A 22,178-nucleotide genomic window follows, 5' to 3' on the forward strand; every position below is an offset into this window, starting at 1 on the left:
GCTATTGGATGTGTTGAAATGTGGATACTCATGTCCATCCCACGACTGATTGTACTTTTCATCTATCATCACGACAAGTTTCAGCTTGTACTCTAAAACGTGTTTGTGCAGGTTATGGCGGTCTGGCTCTGTCCATCGAAGGTCCCAGTAAGGTGGACATCCAGACGGAGGACGTGGAGGATGGGACGTGCAGAGTCACCTACTGTCCTACTGAACCAGGAAACTACATCGTCTCAGTCCGCTTCGCTGACGAACACGTTCCAGGTAAAAAAGAAAACAAAGAGTCTTTAGTGAAGGGAAAATATCTTTCTATCTTTTCTGTGTCATTTTAAGTGAAGGTATTTACAACTTTATTACAAACTGACATTAAAAGGCTGCACTGATGTGGGAGACTTTTAAAAATCCTTCCACAGATGCTCAGTGTTTGTTCGTTTGTTTTTTCTTTCATGTGAACCAGAGTGGCATACGTCTTAAATCATTTGGGTCATGTGTGCGTGTTTTGTCAACAGGAAGTCCGTTCACGGTGCGGGTGACTGGGGAGGGTCGTATCCGGGAGAGCATCATGCGACGACAGAAGGCGGCGTCTGTTGCCAGTGTGGGGAGTGTGTGTGACCTCAGTCTGAAGATACCAGGTACACACACACACACATATACATGCTTTGTTACTTTGCTAATCAGCTCGTCTGATTGGCTGGCTTCGGAGGCCTGCATTGAAAGCAGTGCACAAAAGTAAGCAGGTCCTGAACTCGTTGAGCCTCGATGTATTACCGATCGTCAGGCTGGTATATGGAGGCATCAGAGCTGCTCCTCCTCCTCCTCCTCCTCCTCCTCCTCCTCCTCCTCTTCGAAAACTGTGTCCTGTCTGCAGCTCTGACGTGTCTCTGGTTTCTGCCTGTTGTTTCTTACTGCTGCTCTGTACTCACTGTGTGTGTCAGCTTTGTCTTTTGTTCTTTCTTGATCTCTTCTTTTCCTCTCTTTCTTACTTTCCATCCTTTCCTTCATCTCATCCTGCCTCCTTGGCATTTTCTTCTTTATTCCTTCTTATTTTTCCTTTCTTTTTCTTCCATAAATCTCCATCATGCCTCCCTCTTTTCCTCCTCAGCTACTTTTTATTTCCTCCTCCTCCTCCTTCTCTTCTCTCCTTGTTCCCTCCTCCCTCTTTTCACCCTCCTCTTCCTCCAGTGAGCTGGTTCCTCCTGATCTTGTCTCGGCAGCTCCTCTCTCATCCCTCATCTCGCTCCTACTGCTCCCTCTGGTGGTCTGGGCGGTCCAGAGGTCGCGGGACTCGCTCCTCTGCCGTGGCCCGGGATCAGAGCCTCTCCCCTGGGCGCGTCCGCCTCATCTCCGGCCTCTCCGGTCTGGTGCTGACAGGAGGCTCGAGGGGCGCTTGGGTCGTTGATGCCCGCTGTACGGTGGGCCGTGCCGGGGTGGAGGGTGCGTTGTAGTGTCCTAGGGAGGAAAAAAATGCAGGTGGTGGCAGCACAAGGTTTGCAACATAAGATGCTTTAAGCTGCAGCTGTGAGTGTGTGGTCAAGAGCGTTGGATTCTCACCTCACCATATTCGTTTTTTTTGTTTACTTTGTCGTCTTCCTGTACTTGCCATGATCCATACAGTCAAAATTTAGAATATCCAGTGATGGAATGTTCCAGGATAAGGTTAAAACTAAATCGATCAAGTCGACGAATACACACACAAATAAACAAAACTGTCTTTGCAGCGATCGACATGAAGGACGTCACTGCCGAGGTCACTTCCCCCTCTGGAGCCACTCAGCCTGCCGAGCTGGTCGCCGCGGGTAACGACACCTACTGCGTACGCTTCGTGCCCACAGAGATGGGCGTGCACAGCGTGAGTGTGAGGTACAGGGGTGCGCACGTGCCGGGCAGCCCGTTCCAGTTCACCGTGGGGCCCCTGGGAGAGGGCGGGGCAGCCAAGGTGAGGGCAGGAGGTCCGGGACTGGAGGGAGCACAGGCAGGAGAGCCAGGTACACCAGCGCGCAGACTTAATATCGACCACGCATAACGATGAGCTGATCTGCTAACACATTAAAGGCTGTCATGTTTTTTACATGACTGTTTGGCAATGAAGAGCTATGCAGAAGTAGCCGATAAATGAGGATCAGTAACAGATGGCTCATAACACGTAAGCTGCTGTTGATTTGGAGTTTTTGTTATATCTTCTCCCTTTCACCAGCTGAGTTCAGTATCTGGACGAGGGAGGCGGGTGCAGGCGGTCTGGCCATCGCTGTGGAAGGACCTAGTAGGGCGGAGATCTCCTTCGACGACCGCAAAGACGGATCCTGTGGCGTCTCGTACATCGCCCAGGAGCCCGGTAGAGAAAACACACTCAGCTGACCCCTGTTGATTGTTAATCAGTGTGTCTCTTTGACTCTCTTAGTTACCTTTTCATCCACCTCTCGTCTCCAGGTGATTATGAGATTTCGGTGAAGTTCAACGACCAGCACATACCCGACAGCCCCTACCTTGTTCCCGTTGTTGCTCCGGCTAACGACGCTCGCCGCCTCTCTGTTACCGGCCTTCAGGTGAGGCATGAGGAGACACCTCCACAGCCAGAGCGCCCTGCCTTCCTGAAGGGCTCTGGGGCACAGTTGCATAAAACATAATGTCAAAAGCAAAGACAGACTTCCGTGCAGAGCAGATGAGCTGAGTGGGATTGGGAGTGTTGGGATCAAATTGGGATCAAACTGGGATCGAATTTCTAACCGCTGCTGCTAAAAAAATAAACAACATTGTACTGATCCCAGCCGTAATGTTCTAAACCCAACATCATGCTTCACAGCGGAGTTTTAACACATCAGTGAGCAGGGAGGAAGTGTAATTTAATGACAGTCAAAACATGTTTTCCACTGCATCAAGAAGAAAGTATTTTTGAAGACTCCCAACACTGTGTACCAGTATCTGTACCAGTATAAATACCAGTCTTAAATAGTTTGTATCAGTCAAACCCTTGCAGTTGTACAGTTAGGTTACAGCGTTAGTGTTTTCTTTATGCAACTGTCCTCTCATGGATGTGACCACAGCCAGGCAAACAAATGTGTTTCTTTGTGAAGTTCACACTTTGGCCCAAGAGGGGGCGCCAAAGGAACAACATGGAGACTCAAAGATGGGAATGGTTCATCCGCCATCCTTTTTTGGACACATTCTTCATGTTTATCCACAGTTATCAGCACTTTTGCTTGATAAGTGAAGAATTGATTGATTAGCTGATAGAGACAGTGTTTGGACCTTTTCCATTTTCTGTCAGCTTTCATAAACAAAATCTCAAACATCATCTTTGACTTTCACTGAACGCAGTAACACACTCTCTGTCCCTGTTGGATGGACAGACATTATGGACAAAGATCCGTTCAGTTGAAGCTCAGACTGGCTGAGTATGGGATCTGCAGTCTCGTAGTGGTTTTTGCCTGGCTCTGGTCATCCCTCATCTGTCTGGTGTGGAACTGCTGGTGTTTCTCTTGTGTTTCATTTAAAGGCTTTTAACAGCACGTCATCTTCATCGCCGTCAGCATCGTCAGCTCCCTGGTTGCCTGGTTACAGCAGACGGAGGCAGGCCACGGCAGACTCCCTGCTGTCCTTTTAGAGACTGTAGCTCGTTTCCTGTCTGTAGCTGTAGACGAAACCCTGCTCTGCGACGCTGACGTGTTAGTTAAATCTGGGTCTTATAGTACAGTCAGGTACTGTTGTGTGGCATCTAATGACAATAATGTGGTGGAAGACATGAGGCGGGATTTTGCCTGCATCCTTTCTAATGTTTCTGGTTGTATTTGGCCATTTACAGGATCTTCACATTGATGTGATGAAGTCTTAATTCATCGGATTAGTTCATTCAGTCCATTAAGGCTGTCTTATATTGTTTAGTAATTCATCTTCCATTTACTGTGTCTGATGCACATTATTAGTTATCAGGGAGCCCATTAACCAATGTTTTGGGTATGAATTTGTATAAATAGAAAAATCAAAATTAAGAATAATCAGTGATAGGATGTGTAATTTACTTAAGTACTGTAAGAGTAACATAACTTTGTGGTACTTTACTTTAGTATTTCCATTTTCTGCCACTATATACGTCCTCAACACTACTTTTTGCCAGGAAATGTACTTTTTACTAATTTATTTGATGACTTTAGTTAACAGTGACTTTGCAGATTTAGATTATTAATAGAAAATAAAAATAACTGAAATAATTTATTGTCAGCACTCTGACAAAAAAACAAAAAGATAATCTGAAAAATGCTGAATAGCGAATCCAATAATCGACTGATAATTGATCGATCCCGAGACAGAAGCATCAGTATTGTTTAGAATCTAAATTACCACTCAAAAGATGCATTTAGAAACACTCTTAGAAACACCAAAGAGCAAGTTTATTTTTACACTGTCCCACATACCATCTTCGTTTTCTAAAATGTTTTTTGTCATAATTAATATCTGGAAAAAGCCATTTAAAAACAAACTCTAAAATGTATCAAACCATGTCAGTACTGAAAAAGACTTAAGACTGTACTATAACACCGTGAGACTGTAGCACAGTGTGTCTAACTGCTTTTTAACACTGTGGGAGTTGGCCTCCGTCTGCTGGAGCTGCACCAACCGGAGCTCAGGTAAGAGTAGACAACCACCAGCAAAGTACACGGGGAGAAACGGTAGAAATAGAACAGAAAAGAAATATAATAATAGAATAGAAACTGTGAACAGGAGCTCATTATTTCATCTGAGCACTTCACTCTATTACTAAGTGATTGTGAATGTGTGTGTGTGTGTGTGTATATGTATATTTTTTCCCTGTTGTTAAACTGTCCATGCACTGACTGTGTGTGTGTGCGACCTTGGTAGGAGTCTGGTCTGAAGGTGAATCACCCAGCATCCTTTGCAGTGCGTCTGAACGGTGCACAGGGCAAGATGGCAGCCAAAGTCCACAGCCCCTCTGGAGCTCTGGAGGAGTGTGTCATTACCGAGCTGGAAAGAGGTGTGTGTGTGTGTTTCACTTTACCTTGTGGGGACAAAAATCTTTTTATGCAGTTGCAATGCGAGTCCCCATAATTAAAATGATTACATTTTAGGGTGAAGACTTGCTTTAAGGTTTCGGTTAACGTTAAGGTAAAGGTTACTGTTAGGTATGTAATGGTTATGGCTATGGTTAGTTAGTCTGCAGGAAAAGAATGTAAGTCTATGTAATGTCCCCATAGGGCATGGAAACGAGTGTGTATGTGTGTTCTCAAGGTAACATGGCGAGGGCTAAAGGAGCCAGACAGTGGCAGCCTGAAGGCCTCCAGATTCTTTGCTACTTGGACTGCTGGTAACCAAATTCTTCCATCCTGTCCTCCAGACAAGTACGCAGTGCGCTTCATCCCGAGAGAGAATGGCGTCCACTTCATCGACGTCAAGTTCAATGGCTCTCACATCCCAGGAAGTCCTTTCCAGGTCAGAGTCGGGGAACCAGGACAGACTGGAGAGCCAGGACTGGTCACAGCATATGGAGCTGGACTGGAGAGAGGCACAACAGGTGTGTTACCTGTCTGTCTGGTCACATGACTCTTGACCCCTTTGCTTGTGTCAAAACAATTACGATTTTTCAGAGTCTTAAGTTTAATGAAAGTTTTGTATGCTTAACAAAACGACCACAACGCTGCCAGCTGTAAAACACAGTGTTTTAAATCTTGCAGGTACCCAGTCCGAGTTCATCATTAACAACACTAAGGCAGGCCCCGGGGCCTTGGCTGTGACCATCGAGGGTCCGTCTAAGGTGAAGATGGACTGCCAGGAGGTTCCAGAGGGCTACAAGGTGCAGTACACACCCATGGCACCTGGAAACTACCTGATCAGCATCAAATATGGAGGACCGAACCACATCAATGGCAGCCCCTTCAAGGCCAAGGTCACAGGTGAAGTAACATCAGCTACAGACAGTGTCAGTCATTCAGCTACAGACCGGGTGTCAGTGATGTATGTGAAGTATGTAGAAGAGAAGAAAGTAGCAGCAGATACAGCAAGCTTTAATTTTCTTAAACTCAGTTTTGTGAAATGTCCTGTTTTTGCATTGTGACTTTTCGTTCTTACTATTAATTGTCTCCACTCCTGCTCTGTAGAACATGAAAGGTTTTAAAATTACCACCGTGAGGTTTATTGGAAAGGTTTTTATGTATTTTTGTTTTTCCCCTCTCTCTCTCTGTCAGGTCCTCGGCTGGTGAATGTGACCAACGCCAGCGAGACGTCAACCCTGACTGTGGATCCGGCTGTCAGGGCGACCAGCAGCAGCTTCGCTCAGAGTGCCATGCCCAAGATGGCCGACTCCGACGCTAGCAAGGTGCTGAGCCGAGGACCCGGCCTGAGCAAGGCCTTCGTGGGCCAGAGGAGCAGCTTCTCTGTCGACTGCAGCAAGGCCGGTAAGGAAGACGGCACAACAGTTCTCAGTTTGTTCTCAGATCAGAGAGTTCCTGATGTAAATGCAAAACGCGATCATTTTTGTTTGTGTACAGCTGCTTGTTTTTAGACAGTTTATGTTTAAGAACTTTGACTTCTTTTGTTACCTTGAAAAAGGTTTTGTTAAAAAAGAGGTGTGCATAATTAGTAAGATTGGCCTCACAATCAGTAAGGTGTAATTTTGATATGGATACTGAAACCAAGAAATCGGGAGATTCAGTATGAAAACAGTTCTTTCTTCCAGTACCTTCCTTTGAGGAATACAAGCACATTTTGTACAGAAATATCAGATTAAAGAATTGACGAGGCATTCAGTGTCTGCTTTCAGAATTGGACCGTTTCGGAAATGCAAAGCTACAGACACATTTTGGTTGGGTTTGAAACTACACTTTTAACAGCATTTGTGTTTGGATACCTCACTTGTTATCTTCGCCTCCTCTTCCCCAGGTAAGAACATGCTCCTGGTGGGCGTGTACGGTCCTCAGGTCCCCTGTGAGGAGGTTCTGGTCAAACACTTGGGCAACCTGCAGTACAACGTAAGCTACCTGCTGAAGGAGCGGGGCAACTACGTCCTGGTGGTCAAATGGGGCGACGACCACATTCCAGGTTCCCCCTTCCATGTAACCGTCCCATGATGCACCAGCTGTCACTCCTCCACCTGTGCCATTTTGCATCCCTGTATGAGAGAACATGTTAGCTGCACTGCAAACAACCAAACTCTGTGTGCTAATTTTGTTTTCAGTTCAAATCAGATGTTTCAAATAATTTTTACTTCTTGAAATATTCTTCAATCTGCCAAACTGCCCTCCATAAAAGAAAAAACCAAACAGATTTTAAAAAGGTGGCAGGGGAGGGCAAAATGAACACATCAGTGAATGGAGACTTGGTACTGTTAGTTGGACACTTGTTCTGCAGTGAATCAGAGAGGCAAAATGGTAAAAGTGATTGATGTCCGGCCCAAAGCTGGAGATGTAAATAAACTGGATAAAAGAAACGGGGAAAGAGAGCTCACATCTGTTGATTTTCGTTGCCCTGAAAATATCAACTGACAAATTTTGCACTTGACCACGTTTTTTTTTATATATATATATATATTTCACTGGTAAATTAAAGATTGCTGGTTTTAAACAGGAAGTCAGTCAGTGAGAATGTGTGTTTCCAAAACAATAAAACTTTTGACCAAGACGATTGGAGCAAAACCTCTTAGAAATTTAACTGGAATCACACAGCACTTTGCCTCGGGTTAGAGGACCAAACCTGGGCAGAACTTTTCTGTACAAAAACGATTAAATGTGCTGTGAACAGAACAAATGACTTCACATCTCACTTAAGAGACTGAAACTGGAATTTTCTGTTTTGGTTTATTGTCAGCATGATGTTTTTTGAAAGGCTGGATGGACTGGACTCGCTCCAACTGTACGCAACTACTGATGTTTAAGTGTTTTAAGTCTTTTGCTCTTGAAGCTTAGCTCCCAGAATCCCATCAATACAAAGTGTTGCCAATAACGAATCAATGACTGTTAAAGCTGCCTTCGCACTACTGGCTCCTGCACTGTACAACAGACTACTTACTTGTGTGCTCGAGTTTTGGGTTCATCGCTGCTTCCTGTTTGTCCCTTCAGCTGCGTTTTCACATGAACTGATCTGACTTTTAACTTTTGTGACCCAGTTCTGATCTGCTTCACGTTAGAGGAGAAAAACAATCAACTGTCACCCACTCGCATAAGGTGATTAAACAAATCAGACCTGAGCTACAAAATCTGAGGTCAGATTTTTGGTTTGTGTGTAAATCCTGCAGAAATCTGATGAATCTGTCTTCATGTCTTACTGGACATTGTTGCCTAATTGTTGCTACTTTTGATACTTAAGGGATGAGAGGATTTTTGTATGGGGGGGGCTTCTCGTTTTGTATTAATGGGTGTTTTCATGTGAAATTGAATCCTGAAATGATGTACATTTGGTAATTAAAATCAACTGGAATTCAGACTTTAATTTTCTGGATCTCATTTCTTCACTGTGAATATTTTTACAACCAACTTCATTCAGAAACATGTAAATGAGCTTTTCACTAATAAGGACAACGTTATGATATTAAATTGAATTTAACTATCACATTGCTGCTGTTGTACCCAAAGTACCTCAAAATATCTTAATATCTTCTTAAAATATCAAAATAGCTTTTCTGCATTTGTTTCAAATTCTTTCAGATGTCAGACATCGTAGAGGAGACAGTTGCAACACTTTCTGCATTTGACTCTCAGAGACGGTTTGGATTAGACAAACCAAGTTTTTATACAATAAATTTACCTCTGTCTGTTAATAGTCAAAACCATTTAAAGATGATTACAGAAAGTACATTCTTCTCAATTTCTGTTTGCAACTGACCCCAGTCCTGGGGACAGTTACAACGTTGTTTGGGGATGGTTGCAACATGTTACAAATACAATATATTCCAATATATTAAAGGGATTATCAAAAATGTACGTTACAATAATATTAGTGTTATTTATTTATAAGCTTTGATCAGATGACAATTACAGGTTTGTCTAGATGAGAATTCCTTATGTGCAGATGTAAGATTCAAATTAATATAAAGTACAATAGGCTTTCAGTGACATAGGAAGAATGGAACAACTGCGCATGTGCAGTGTGAGTGTCATCGCTTATTTCTGATGAGAGGAAAATGACATATTACAACCATCCCCTGTTACAACTGTCCCGGTGTCCCCTACGCATTCAAAGCGAATGTCGATTTGTTTTTGCAAATTTCCCTCTTTTTTTCTTGCTATTGCTGTTTTCCTTTAATTCGCCATTAAGAATTCCATTCTTGAATTTCCCTCGGGATCAATAAAGTATCTATCTATCCATCTATCTATAAGAAAAACACTAAAGGAGACCGAAGTATCACACTGAGAACCAAACACCGACAGCAGCGACGCGGTTTAAAAAACTATTTTCGTCCCAACCTCCGCGAAACGCCTCGTTTCAATATCACAACTTGATCGGTTCAGTCCGTTAACATTTGGAGACTGGAAGAATGTGTGTTTTATTCACTGGTGCGCATGCGTAGACCTCGGATGTGTCTGGATCTGATCCGCAGGTAAGTTAACTTCCCTGACATCTGTGTTTGCTAGCCCTGAGTACGCCCTCGCTCCGTTTCGCTTTCCTGTCTGATCGAGAAGAAAAGATTTAGAGGTTTATTCGGTAAGAGGCTGTCGAGTTGTTTCTACGACACACGGGACGTTAATCTGAGCTGCTGTGACTGTGAAAAATGGACGGACTGAAAAGAGGAAAAAAAGGCGCGCGTCAACGCTAAATAGAATAAGTTGTGTTTACAGGCCCGGCAATGTTTTGTTTTTTTCTTCTTCCGCCAACAATGGCTACGTATTTGTTTACTGATTTATTTATTTGCCTTTTGGGCCGTTCTGTGTAGTTTTCTGTTTGATGGTAGGTGTCAGCAGCTGAAAGAAATGTCAAGAGTTTTAACTAGTGAGGTCGGGTGATACAAAATATTATAATTTATAAATCTAACAATGAACCTGATCCTGGACACAAAGTGAACCTGAGATTTGGAGACACGGCTGTCTTTGTTACCAAATAATAGTTTGATATAAATCAGGTTTCTTGTGTTCTTACTAACATTATGGCTATGGTCCTTGTGTGTGTGTGTGTTTGTGTTTGCGTGTCCCTCAGACTGACTTAAGATGAGCAGTTCGGAGGAAGACGAAGACCTCGCGATCCTACCTCCTCCAGACTTGAGTGACGAACCTGGACCATCAGGGACAAGGTAAGAGATATTTACTCTGTCACACTGATGCATGTGAAGATAATATCTGAACGGCTCTTCGTGTAGAAGCTGTCATCACAATCACCCCAGCAGTGGTTCTCATGGTGGATTAGAGTCATGTAGTCATCAGGTGGAGACGAGCACGCAGCCTGTGATCACCAGTTTTGTTGAAATAATTTGCTGCAATTTTTCCTGAAAGGTTTAACAAAAGAAATTCTTTTGTGTTCGCAGAGTGAACAAGAGGAGTGACCTTTCTGTGGTGGACCAGCCGTCCTGCTGTGCTGTGTGTTCAGGCGTCCTAAAGGATCCAGTGGCCAGCAGCTGTGGACACTGGATCTGTAGGCAGTGCATCACTTCACTCGGAGACCAGTCTGCTTTACCACATGACTCTTCCTGTCCCCTGTGTGGAAAAAGATCCAATACAAGACCTGGAAGTAAGATTGGGACATCTCACTGCCGATGTCTTCATGTCTGAAAATTGCATTTCCTGTGTTTCTACAGTCACAATGTATATCTTAACAATTTTTAGTCTTACTGAATTAAATCTCTGTCTCTTCATTCCTTCTTTTTTATTGTTATAATTTTTGGGGTGCTGGAAACTACATTTACCTTTTCTGTTGTCTTACAGTGGACCTGCAGAAGGTTTTAGAAGAACATAAAAACAGTCTGAAGAGGAGATGTGAATGTGTGATGGGGGAAACTGATGTAACAAGAAGTGGATCCCTCTTCATCGACACTGAGCTCTACATCACAGAGGGACTGAGCGAAGAGGTCAATACCCAACATGAGATTTGGCAGCTTGAGACAGCTGCCAAGACGGAGACCCATGGCACTCCAGTCAAGTCCCGTGACATCTTTAAAGTCTTACCTGGCCAGCAGAGGGTCAGGGTCATTCTGACGACTGGCGTTGGTGGTGCTGGAAAAACCTTCTCGGCTCATAGGTTCACTCTGGAATGGGCAAAGGATCTGGAAAACCAAGATGTCAGTCTGTTGATTCTGCTTTCTTTCAGGGAGTTGAACCTGATCAAAGATGAGCAGTACAGTCTTCTCATGCTGCTCCGTGTTTTCCATCCAGCATTACACATGCTCACAGCAGAGCAGCTCGCTGTCTGTAAACTTTTGTTCATTTTGGACGGCCTGGACGAAAGCAGGCTTTCACTGGAGTTTGAGAACAGTGAGGTTGTATCTGACGCCACACAGATGTCATCAGTCAACATGCTGTTGACAAACCTCATCAAGGGGAATCTCCTTCCCTCTGCTCTGGTCTGGATAACTGCCAGACCTGCAGCAGCCAATCAGATCCCTCGTTCATGTGTTGACAGGGTAGCAGAAGTGCGAGGCTTCACTGATGCCCAGAAGGAGGAGTATTTCAAGAGGAAATGCAGTGATAGAGATATATCCAGCAAAATCATCTCATGCATCAAGACATCCAGGATCCTGCACATTATGTGTCGAATCCCAGTCTTGTGCTGGATCACCGCTACAGTGGTAGAGCAGCTATTGATTACAGACCAGAGTATAGTGCTGCCCAAGACCCTGACTGACCTGTACGTACACTTCCTGCTGGTTCAGGCAAAGATCAAGGATCTAAAGTTTGATGAGTCACATGAGGGGATGCCACTGCAGCTGATGAGGGCTGACAGGGAAGTTCTTCTGAAGCTGGGGAAGCTGGCTTTTGAACATCTGGGGGGAGGAACCTCCATATTCTACCAAGAAGACCTGGAACAACATGGTCTTGATGTCACAGGGGCCCTAAAGGACTCAGCAGTTTGTACAGAGATCTTCAAAAGAAAGCGTCTGATCTTCCAGAAAACAGTGTATTACTTTGTTCATGAGAGCATTCAGGAGTTTCTGGCTGCTGTCTACGCTGTCAGCTGTTACCAAAATGCAGAAGTACAGAAGGCTTTCCTCAGTGATTCATTCATTGTTGATGATGATTCATCCATGGTTGATGATGATTCATTCATTACTGATGATAACAGCGATGAAGGCGACGACGAAGGCAATGGCGATGATCATGACAGGTCCAACAGACTTGGCCCATCACTGGATGTCTTTCTCACAAGAGTCATGGACAAATCCTTAGAGAGTGAAAATGGCCACCTGGACGTGTTTGTTCGCTTCATTCATGGCCTCTTGAGCAACAGGCTCTTAAGAAGCCTTCTGATTCATATAGACAGCAGTCCAGAAATCATCAAGAAAATCATCAGAAACCTCAAGAAAATGAACATAGATGAAATCTCTCCTGACAGAAGCATCAACATCTTCCCCTGTCTGATGGAAATGAATGACAGCTTAATTCATCAGCAGGTCCAAAAGTTCCTGAAGTCAGAAAACATATCAAAGATTAAACTTAATGAGCTTCATTGCTCTGCTCTGGCCTATCTGTTGCTGTTGTCAGACGAGGTTCTGGATGACCTGGACCTGAGCAAGTACAGAACATCTTCAAGGGGAAAACAAAGACTGATTCCGGCTGTGAGGAACTGCAGGAAGGCTCGGTCAGTACTTTAATGAGCTGTACATGTTGACAAACTGTAAACGATTCTGACATAAAGGAAATTTACTGTTCACTACAACTTTGGGTCTGCCCAGCGTGAAGAAGATCAAATTTCTTTGGTTCCAAGGATGAGCGAGTGTGAGATCAACAACAGTTAGTACAGCATAAGCAGTAATTTCTGTACCAGATCATTATGGTGATGAGCAGGTTTCTTAATTTGCCAGTCAGTCTATGTTTCAGCCCTGACTTATGATCATGAGCTTTGGGTAGTGATTGAAAGAATGAGAAAACAAAGGAAAGTTCTAAGGTGCTAGAAAGGAGACTAGTAAGGTAACCTCAGGGTTACAAGTAAGTGCAGCCACAAGGAGGCTTTATGGGTATCCAACTGGTACTGGTATGCCCAGTATATGCTGGAAATATTATGTATATGGCTGCTTCTACTAGGTTGCTGGTTACTTACACTTACATCACTAAAAATAGGAATTATGTGCCAACAAACATGAGCAGTCGGAGGAAAAGATGGCATGTTTTGACTTCACAACAGTCTTGTGAACTGTGGCAAGAATAATGAGTGTTAGTCTAGTTAGCTAGTATGTATGACAACTATACTGAACAAAAGAAAATTGCCAAATGATCTAAGATTTCTGTTTGTGTCTGTTGATGAGATATTGTCACTGGTTACAAGAGGTGAAGCCGTGGGAATGACTGACTGATTTAACTGTTCATCAGTGACAGCATGTGGGAAGAAACTGTTCTTGTGTCTGGTTGTTTTGTGCTCTGTGATACCAGAGGGAAGAAACTAGAACAGATTGTGTCCCCAGTGTCTGGCCCCTTTCCTGATCCTGGACATGTTTGAGTCGTGAACCACTGGCAGGGTTGCACCAGTGATATTGTCTACAGTCCTGACTGTTTGTTGTAGTGTACTCCTGTCTTGACCACAGACGTCGTTACTTGAAAACCAGCTTCTCAAGTGTTCAGTGTAGCTTCCCTTCACTTATTTGATCTCCTTTGTCGTTGTGGTTGTACAGGATCCTGCCCACACTTCTCTGGGCCTCCCTGCATGCCTGAGTTTGGCTGTTTGTATAGAGGACCATAAAATGTTTGTAGCCAACTAAACCAAAAACTAAAACGGCACTTTAGCTGTTCCAGCAAAAATATCTGAGTACCCTGACACTGACAACAGTGGAGACCTGAGACATAATGGGGAAAAAATGTAACTTTCATAACTTGAACAATGAATGTCCTCAGAGCTCCAATGCTTACTGAGTGTAATTAAAAGAAAAAGTGATGTAACACAGTGATTAATGTGCTGATGTCATTAAGTATGTTGTCTTTTTGCTGTATTTGGTTGAATTTAGTTTGAAAATAATTTGCAAATCATTAAATTCTGATTTTAGTTTTGTTTTACACTGAGCGTTATTCTTGGCACAGGATCTCTAGTATTGGCTTTGTTTCTTTTGTTAGATTAGATTTTGTTAACAGAATAAAAATTCTTAAGTTCCAGTACAAGAATGTTATCCAGTTAAGTATCTAGGATATCTCAGATCTGTTCTACTGATTTCTGCTTTAATAGACTTTGTCGCTGTGACCTGTCAACCATACAGTGTAAGACTGTGGCCTCAGCTTTAAAATCCAACCCATCCCACCTGCGAGAGCTCGACATGAGCTCAAATTATCTGGAAAATTCAGGAGCAAAGCTGCTGTCCGCTGGTCTGGAGAGTCCACACTGTAGACTGGAAACTCTAAGGTCAGTTCACTTTGTGTTTTACTTTAGATTACATATCTTTAATATGAAAACAATTAACATTTTTTGTGTTTTCACGTTTTAACGAAGTTTCTCTAAAACGTGTCTGGTGTGACATCTATCTTGTAATTACAGACTTGATCACTGTGAAATAACAGGAACCGGCTGTGCTTTTCTGGCCTCAGGTCTCAGGTCCAACCCCTTCCATCTGAGAGAGCTGGACCTGAGTAATAATAAGCTTGGGGATTCAGCAGTGAAACTGATTGTGTGTGATTTTCTGGAGAGTCCAAACTGTAGACTGGAGATTCTGAGGTAGAAATTCATCTCATCTTCTATTTAATTTCTCGCGGTGCAGATGATCCTAACTGCTGGACTTTCTGTACCTTCAAAGTAAAATGCACGCCCCCTCCACTCAGTTGTCCCCAACAATGAATGGAGAATAGTTACACCACAGCTCGCTGCTGCCGGTCACATTTTTTCTCCAGTTGACTATTTTGAACTTGTGAGAAACGCTTTGCATTAATTTTGTACATCTTAATGTCACATGAACAATTTACCTCATGTTTGGTATCACTTTTGTCATGCGAATATGTCAGACAAACATATTTTTGCCATTTAAAAGAAGCATTTGCCAGATGTTTATGGACTATGTGCCAGGTTGAAAAGAAGCTGAGTTTTTCTCTGATTTATTTGTCCTTTATTCAGATTGCGTTTCTGCGGTTTGTCAGAGTTCAGCTGTATTTCTCTGGGCTCACCTCCTTACTTTTTTCCCCATCATCTGAGGGAGCCGGACTTGAGTAAAAATAGGCTGTATGATTCAGAATTGAAGGAGCTGTGTTCTTTTCTGGAGACTCCACGCTGCAGACCGGAGGTTCTGAGGTGGGGAAAACTTTTCTTTATGTGTTGAACTCTTCTCACCTGTAGTGACATTGAAACATTATTAACGTCTGTCTCTTTCTGCAGGTTGTCTGCGTGTGGGATCACACATGAAACGTGTTCTTCTCTGGCCTCAGCTCTCAAGTCCAACCCCTCCCACCTGAGAGAGCTGGACCTGAGTAGAAACAAGTTGAAAGATTTGGGAGTGAAGCTGCTGTGTGTTGGACTGAAGAGTCCTCACTGTAGACTGGAGACTCTGCGGTCAGTCCACTGTCGCTGCTCTCTAGTAGATACTCAGTCTTTAAGAGGGGATGTTAAAAGTATTTCTCACACATAGGGGCATGTAAAACATTTGATCTGTATATGTGATGTGTATATCTGATATGTATCCTGTGAGTGCAGGCTTCAAAGGTGTGGGCTGTCAGAGACCAGCTGTGCTTCTCTGGCCTCAGCTCTGGAGTGCAGCACTTCCCGTCTGAGAGAGCTTGACCTAAGTGACAACAAGCTGCAGGATTCAGAAGTGAAGCTGCTGTCTGATCTCTTGAGGAGTCCACATTGTAGACTGGAGACTCTCAGGTTCGTAGAGGGCTTGTAGTCGAGCCATGCAGTTAGCAGCCAATCACAGATGAAGTATCTCTGGGTACAGTGAGCTGAATAGGTGCACAGGATAGTCAGTTGAGAGAATTAATTCTTTACTATTGGCTACACATGGTCAGTTCCTTGATGTCAAATGTGTCTGAAATGTATTTATCTTTACACGTCTAGGTTGTCAAGTGCTAAACGTCCGCATCGCACGTTGACTTTAGCCCAGAAGATTAGTGATCTGGAGAGGGAGGACAGATCAGAGTCTCCAGGATCCAGTTGTGACCAGATTCAACACATATTTGCAGCCTTCAATGATGAACCAGGACCCACAAACACAATGTAAGAAAGTGTTTCTTCAGTTGTGTACACAACACTTACTGTGATGCACTTCATTAGGTCAGGTAAAATTACTGACTTGTTAACTCCCCAATCAACCACACGCTACTGCAAAAATATGTAATAAAAGTACAGTTTCTAGTCATGGCTGTAGGAATAACAGTGTCTTTCTGTCTTTGGTCCAGACTGACGGGTTACACCACGTCGGACAGTCTTTTTGACCATGACTGCGTGATGTCACCAGAGTGAGTTGCAAAAACTTTGGTGATCCTCTGACTTTTCATTTAGCGCCATCATCAGGTTTTCATGTGTCCAATAATTTGATATATGCACAGAGCTAAAGACATTCCCATCAGCATCAGCTGTGCTAAAATTAGCACCTGCCCTAATCCACCCCATTTGGCGGAATCAGTCAGCGAATATGTTGTTACTACATATGAGAGTTGTGTTCTTTGAAAAGCATCTGTCAGTTGGCTTTGTACCAAACTTGTGTGAGTCTGACTTGATTAAGTTGGTTCTGCCGAATACCAGTTAAATCCAGAGTTTCTCTGGGTGACACGGAAACTTTGAGACAATAGGAACCACTGCAAGTTTGTTTACGCTGTTCCAAACTGGATGCATACAACCCTCACTGTAGTATCAGTGATGTGAAAGGTGGCCAGGGCAATGCATCAAACAGCCTGAAACACCTGGTCAGTCACATGATATGTGTCCAACAGCTGAAGTCATTCCATGTTTGATAGCCTGCACGCTGAGTCCCCCACAGCTAACACTAACTGAATCTGAACATTGTACCCTTCTTCATGACAGCTAACTGCTGTATTTGTGTCTACACAGGGATGAGTGGTCCCTATACTATGGTTTTAATCACCCAGCATATCCGTCCACTTCGAATACAAACCTCGATGTGCCTGAGGCCGGCAGAGAGGAGGATGTGGAAGAGGAGGAGGAGCAGCTTGTTGCTGGTGACGCCGATAGGTTGAAGCAGCAGCAGCAGGCGTGTGCAGACGTTCTCAATTCAAATGTCAGTTTATTCACACATATGTACATGTTTTTTATCTTTTAGTCTTCACTTGTGCTGGTTTGTTTCACTGAATGAAGGACGACAGTCTAATTTAACAATTTTAAAATAATGTAAAATAAAATAATGCCTTCCTCGATTTTAGGATAAGACCAGTTTCACACCTGAGCGGCTGACTCACTCTGGAAAAACTGCATACAGGTAACACAACATGAAGTACTACAATCCATTAATCTCTTTTCAACCCACACTTCTCCTCCTTTTGGCACTTGAGCTGAAAGTTCAACCTTTTCGGTTAAATTCGGATTTGTTGTTCAGAAGGTGGAAGAGCTTCAGAAACCTCCTCCCACACATACTGCCAACTCTGTCACAGGCTTGTAGTTGCTGTGATTGTGGACCAGTGATGAATGAATGACTTTAAACACTCACATGCTTCCTACACAGACTCCTCATACCTCGTGCAACAGTTCATTTTGGATCCCAACTTTTAAGCAATGCTTAATTTGTGTTTTTTACATTACTTCTTGCCTCTACAGAAGCTGAATGGTTTTCGCGTTGTGTTGTCATTGCTGGGCAGATGCTGTACGCATGAAGCCTGATTTCAGCTCTGAATCGGATGAATCAGATGGATTTTAACATGAGCAGGTTCTGCAGAAAGGAAGATCAGAGCGTGTGAAACACAACGTATAAATTGAATGAAAGAGGCTGCGTGTCTGAAAGCTCATTGTGATCAGCCCTTCTGTGTCTCACAGGTTCAGGTGTCCTGGTCCAGGTGTGTTCCAGTGTACTTCGACAGAACTGGTGTTTGTTATGGCTCAGGAGGCGGAGCTGCTGTACAGGACAGTTCAGTGGGATGAGCGCCTCCTCCAGTCAGCTCAAAAGGTGCCAGCGGGGCTGCTGTTCCATATAAAGTGTTCAAAGGACGATGCCGTTTGTCAGCTCCACCTGCCACACTGTGAAATTATGGATGGTGAGCATGTTATTGTGCTTTCTGAATGTAGAGTTTTGACCAGTGATTAAGCTCTAAGGTTTAGTGGCTACAGATTGCAATACAGCCACAGTCAGAACAATCAACATCCATCTGGGACCATGAACTTAGAACACCTCACGCCATTTTGCACAGATGTTGTGTACATTTTTATTGTGTTTTTACAGCACCAACTCATCACTGTCAAACTGTCCAATGAAGATGCAAGAGGAAAGTTCACAAGGTCACTGGGAAGTTATCATCTGGGGATTATTTTTACTCCTTTCCTTTTTCTTTTCAGTTATTTTTCTTTCATTTTGGACTGGTAGTTCACCCAGGACGACTGCCACAGTCCCTCACCAGCTTCCCATCCACCAACACTGAGAATCCTGTTCAATAAACACTTTAATACTACAATGATTAGACTTCCTGCAGATACAACAGCATTAGGACTAAAGTTGTAATGAGGTTGTTGTCGGTACAACAAATGATTTACAGCTCTCGTGTTTTCACAGCTTCACTGCCTGAAGGCCTGCTGTCTGTCGTCCACATCACTGACGATGGAATGAACATCCTCCAGCCGCTCGAGATCACAGAAACTCACGTGGTTGTAACAGTCTCTCACTTCTCTGCCTTGGGCATAGTGAGAAGTTTTTTTAAATGGCTGTTGAAGAAACCAGTTAAGGGCCAAGTTCTGCTGTATCTCGGACAACCAAACCCAAAAACACAAAGACGGAAACTCAATGTGTTTTTGCTGCCGAGGAACATCCACCTGGACGAGGTAAAGCAACAGCTGCAGGTCCCAGTTTGTGTGTGATTTCTTAAAGGGCAAGTTTTTCAAGTGTGTCTTAGAACAACATTCATGCTTTAAGTGCTATTTGTCTCGAGTATTTAAGACTTCGTACAATGATGATGGCTGCATTAGAGAAGAGCAGCAATGATTATGTATGGGGTGGCACTTTTGTGTGTAATCCCTGAGTTTATCTACAAATTTGTTGATACCATATGTCTGTAACGAGAAGTAAACGGTCTGTTGATTTATCAGTCGGACTCTGCTTTGGATAAACCTTCTAATTCAAACGTTTCAATGTTCTGCTGTCTCTTAAGGTGAGCGCACAGCAGCGACATACAGAGAACATCGAGGCTCCTTCCGCATGTAAACTCATCACAGATCAGAGTTACACTCTGCACTGTCCTCAGGCCATTAAAATACAGCCTAGGGTGAGCACTTTCAATAAAATTTTCAGTTGCTGCCGTAACATGCCGACACAGCGGAGGTGCTGACATTGTGATTTTTCAGAAAGCAGATTTCGACCTGGATTTTGGACCAAATTACCACCCGACGTTTGAGATCCGACTGCCCACAAACACAGAGGAAGTGACTGTAACGGTCAGAGACCATGGACTGCAGGTGATCTGGGAGCATGACGTTGATCTGACAGGTAATGTTGTCATTCACCCGCAGCATCAGCGCCGATAAAGGTTTGCCAGACTGGTCCTGAGCCCGCGTAGTGATCATGTGGTGAACCTCAGCCATTCCTTGCTTGTGAACGACTGAGTCTTTTTAGCGCAGTTGTGTGTCGTGCTGTTTTGAATTGAGTGTATGCCAAGAAGGATTAGCAGAGTATCACATTCTGTTTTATTGTTGTTTCACACAGCATCCCAACTTTCGGGGCTGTGAAGTGAAGACAGGAGGTGGTGTTGATGTCCCCAGTCTTTCCTAATGTCTACTTTTTGACTCCTTGATGCTACCACCTTGCCTTCTGGTAAACATTGTCCATCTACTTGTGAGCCCCAAGCATCGTGATGCAGTCACAATGTCCACAACCCCTCGGCTTATCGGAGTCTTACAGTCTGTCCATCGAGTGCAGTCGCTTGATTTGGGATGTTATGATGGAGGGAGCTCTTTGTGAACGTGTTCACCGAACATCCACTTTGTTTTCATGTCAGTGGACATTAGCCAGAAGCAGGCTGAGTAGGCGCCCTTTGGTCCAAACTGGGTCAACTTACCTGGGTTCTCATGGGCCTCCTGCTGATTTCTGTCACAGGTGATACATGCTTCAGTATTACAGGGAAAAAATAATAAATAAAAAGAAAAATGTAGCCAAGTTTGAGGGAGCTACTGGCTGCTGAATCTGCACATCACGCCATCACCATAGCAAGTCCGTTGCTGACGTTACTGCTTTATGCAAGGGGGGGGGGGGGGGGGGTTAGTTCTCCATCTACTTAAATAGAGTATAATGGTGTATCAACAGATTAAAGGCAGCTGCTGCATCATGAAACCACAAAACAGAAAATTCTCTCTTTTTTCCTCGAAGGAGATATCACATTGAATTTTGAAAGAGATCTGAGTTTAAAAGCGAATATGTGAGACGTCTCTCCCACTGTTATCTTCCAGATTCAAGAAGAAAATCTCTACGGAGGGATGCCCCGACAGAGGACCCGGTCCCGGCAGAGGACCCGGTCCCGGCAGAGGACCCGGTCCCGGCAGAGGTCCCAGTCCCAGCAGAGGTCCCGGTACCGGCAGAGGTCCCAGTCCCAGCAGAGGAGAGGCTGCTCTTAGCTCGGACAGAGTTTGTACAGCGAGTGTCTGGCCCCATTCTGAGCAACCTTGTGGATAAACTCCTTGAGCAGGGCGTTATAAGTGATAATGAAATGCAGTCGGTCAAATCAAAGGTCACGCCAGAAAAAGCGCGAGACGTGATTGACACGGTGCGATGGAAGGGAAGTCAGGCCAGCTCGGCCCTGATCGCTGCTGTCCGTAAGGTGGATCCATACCTTTCCAAAGTGCTGAACTTCAGCTGAAGCAAAAGAAAGAAACTGCTGGCTGTTTTAGGGTGTATTCACCAGGTGCGATCTGATTGGCTGCAGATAATTTCCTGTTGGAAAAAAACAAACGCACTTGGTTGAGCTACATCGGGGGAGTCTCAAACCCATTGCACTGTGTACATGAATGTAATGAGGTCCAAATATTTTACTTCATGGAAACTGCCAACACTTTTAAATTAGTTTATTTGTACATTTATACTATTTGTATGTCCATCCGACATACTTCAACCTTATTATGTTTTACATTTATAAACAACAAATATTTTGGAATCTGTTTACATGTGGAGTCGTTTATGTATAAGTCCATTCATACTGAGGTTGATCTGATGTATGATTTATTTTTCAAGAAGTCTCTGTTTAGTTGTTTGATTGCTCTCACGTCAGACCAGACCCAACGTACCAACAGGAAAACTCAGCAGGGTTTGTTTTTAAAGGAACAGTTCGCCCAAAACCGAAAATTTATCTGGACAACACAGAGATAAAAACTCATGTATTGAAATGTATTATCACAAAATCACAAAGACTGATTGAAAATTTTGTCTGTGGAAAGATTTCCGATTGACCAATAGTTTACATGAGGGCAGGGTTCAAAATGTTGTAAAAATTCAATTTTTTAAGGTAGAATTCTGGAATTTACCGCACTTCATCATAATATATACGTTACATATTTCCCATTAAGATTGAAGATGAGAATCTCAGTCATTTTGATGCACTCTGGACTGGACTGTCTGAAGACGCTTTGTAGAAAGTTTGGTGTCAGTTGAGCAAAAAATGTGCGAAGACATTTTTTAAATTTGTTTTATTAGTTTTAGTTTTTACGAAAAGCAGTAATGGACTTCATAATTCCTGCCAACATATGAAAAATTGTTCTTCATTGGCCCAACATTTTGGTGAATCTTGTAGCACACGTGAACGACTGAGTTGTTATAAATATTCAAGGTTTTGAAATGTAGACGGTCACTGTAGCGCCACCATCAGGTCTGTTAGCCCACAGAACAGGACAGTGGAATAGGACTGGACTTTTGGGCAAAGTTTGGTTAATTTTCATACATGCGAAGGCAAATTTCATGGTAAGAAGAAGATGAAGATGATGAT

At 43.6% G+C, this 22,178-nt stretch overlaps 2 protein-coding genes across 9 annotated transcripts in view; both read left to right on the plus strand.

Moving 5' to 3' along the window:
* Positions 1-8,425, plus strand: part of LOC124056952 (filamin-B) — a 57,046-nt gene extending 48,621 nt beyond the window's left edge. For both annotated transcript variants that reach the window (XM_046384926.1, XM_046384927.1), the window contains 10 exons: positions 112-264; positions 510-632; positions 1,719-1,985; positions 2,195-2,332; positions 2,428-2,543; positions 4,855-4,987; positions 5,348-5,524; positions 5,685-5,903; positions 6,195-6,404; positions 6,889-8,425. In XM_046384926.1, the coding sequence (XP_046240882.1) occupies positions 112-264; positions 510-632; positions 1,719-1,985; positions 2,195-2,332; positions 2,428-2,543; positions 4,855-4,987; positions 5,348-5,524; positions 5,685-5,903; positions 6,195-6,404; positions 6,889-7,076 (1,724 nt within the window). In that variant the 3' untranslated portion in view covers positions 7,077-8,425. The remainder of the gene's footprint in view (positions 1-111; positions 265-509; positions 633-1,718; positions 1,986-2,194; positions 2,333-2,427; positions 2,544-4,854; positions 4,988-5,347; positions 5,525-5,684; positions 5,904-6,194; positions 6,405-6,888) is intronic.
* A 1,058-nt stretch (positions 8,426-9,483) lies between these two features.
* On the plus strand, positions 9,484-21,357 carry LOC124056955 (NACHT, LRR and PYD domains-containing protein 12-like). Of its 7 annotated transcripts, none has more exons than XR_006843036.1 (19): positions 9,539-9,645; positions 10,135-10,228; positions 10,460-10,662; positions 10,857-12,726; positions 14,299-14,472; positions 14,605-14,781; positions 15,175-15,348; positions 15,433-15,606; positions 15,748-15,921; positions 16,111-16,269; positions 16,452-16,511; positions 17,104-17,290; positions 17,433-17,488; positions 18,040-18,257; positions 18,770-19,035; positions 19,362-19,475; positions 19,555-19,696; positions 19,913-20,020; positions 20,653-20,778. XR_006843036.1 is itself a non-coding variant. In XM_046384940.1 (19 exons), exons 2-19 carry the CDS (start codon positions 10,146-10,148, stop codon positions 21,057-21,059), a joined length of 4,602 nt encoding a protein of 1,533 aa, XP_046240896.1. In that variant the 5' UTR covers positions 9,539-9,645; positions 10,135-10,145; the 3' UTR covers positions 21,060-21,357. The 7 variants fall into 7 exon arrangements, 6 of the variants coding, with proteins under 6 accessions (XP_046240899.1, XP_046240896.1, XP_046240895.1 ...); XM_046384940.1 differs by lacking the exon at positions 19,913-20,020 and adding an exon at positions 20,802-21,357 and having other exon boundaries at positions 20,653-20,765; XM_046384939.1 differs by lacking the exon at positions 19,913-20,020 and having other exon boundaries at positions 20,653-21,357.
* Positions 21,358-22,178: the final 821 nt, after the last annotated feature.

The sequence above is a fragment of the Scatophagus argus genome, chromosome 3 (assembly GCF_020382885.2).
Source record: "Scatophagus argus isolate fScaArg1 chromosome 3, fScaArg1.pri, whole genome shotgun sequence".
Lineage (NCBI taxonomy): Eukaryota > Metazoa > Chordata > Actinopteri > Scatophagidae > Scatophagus > Scatophagus argus.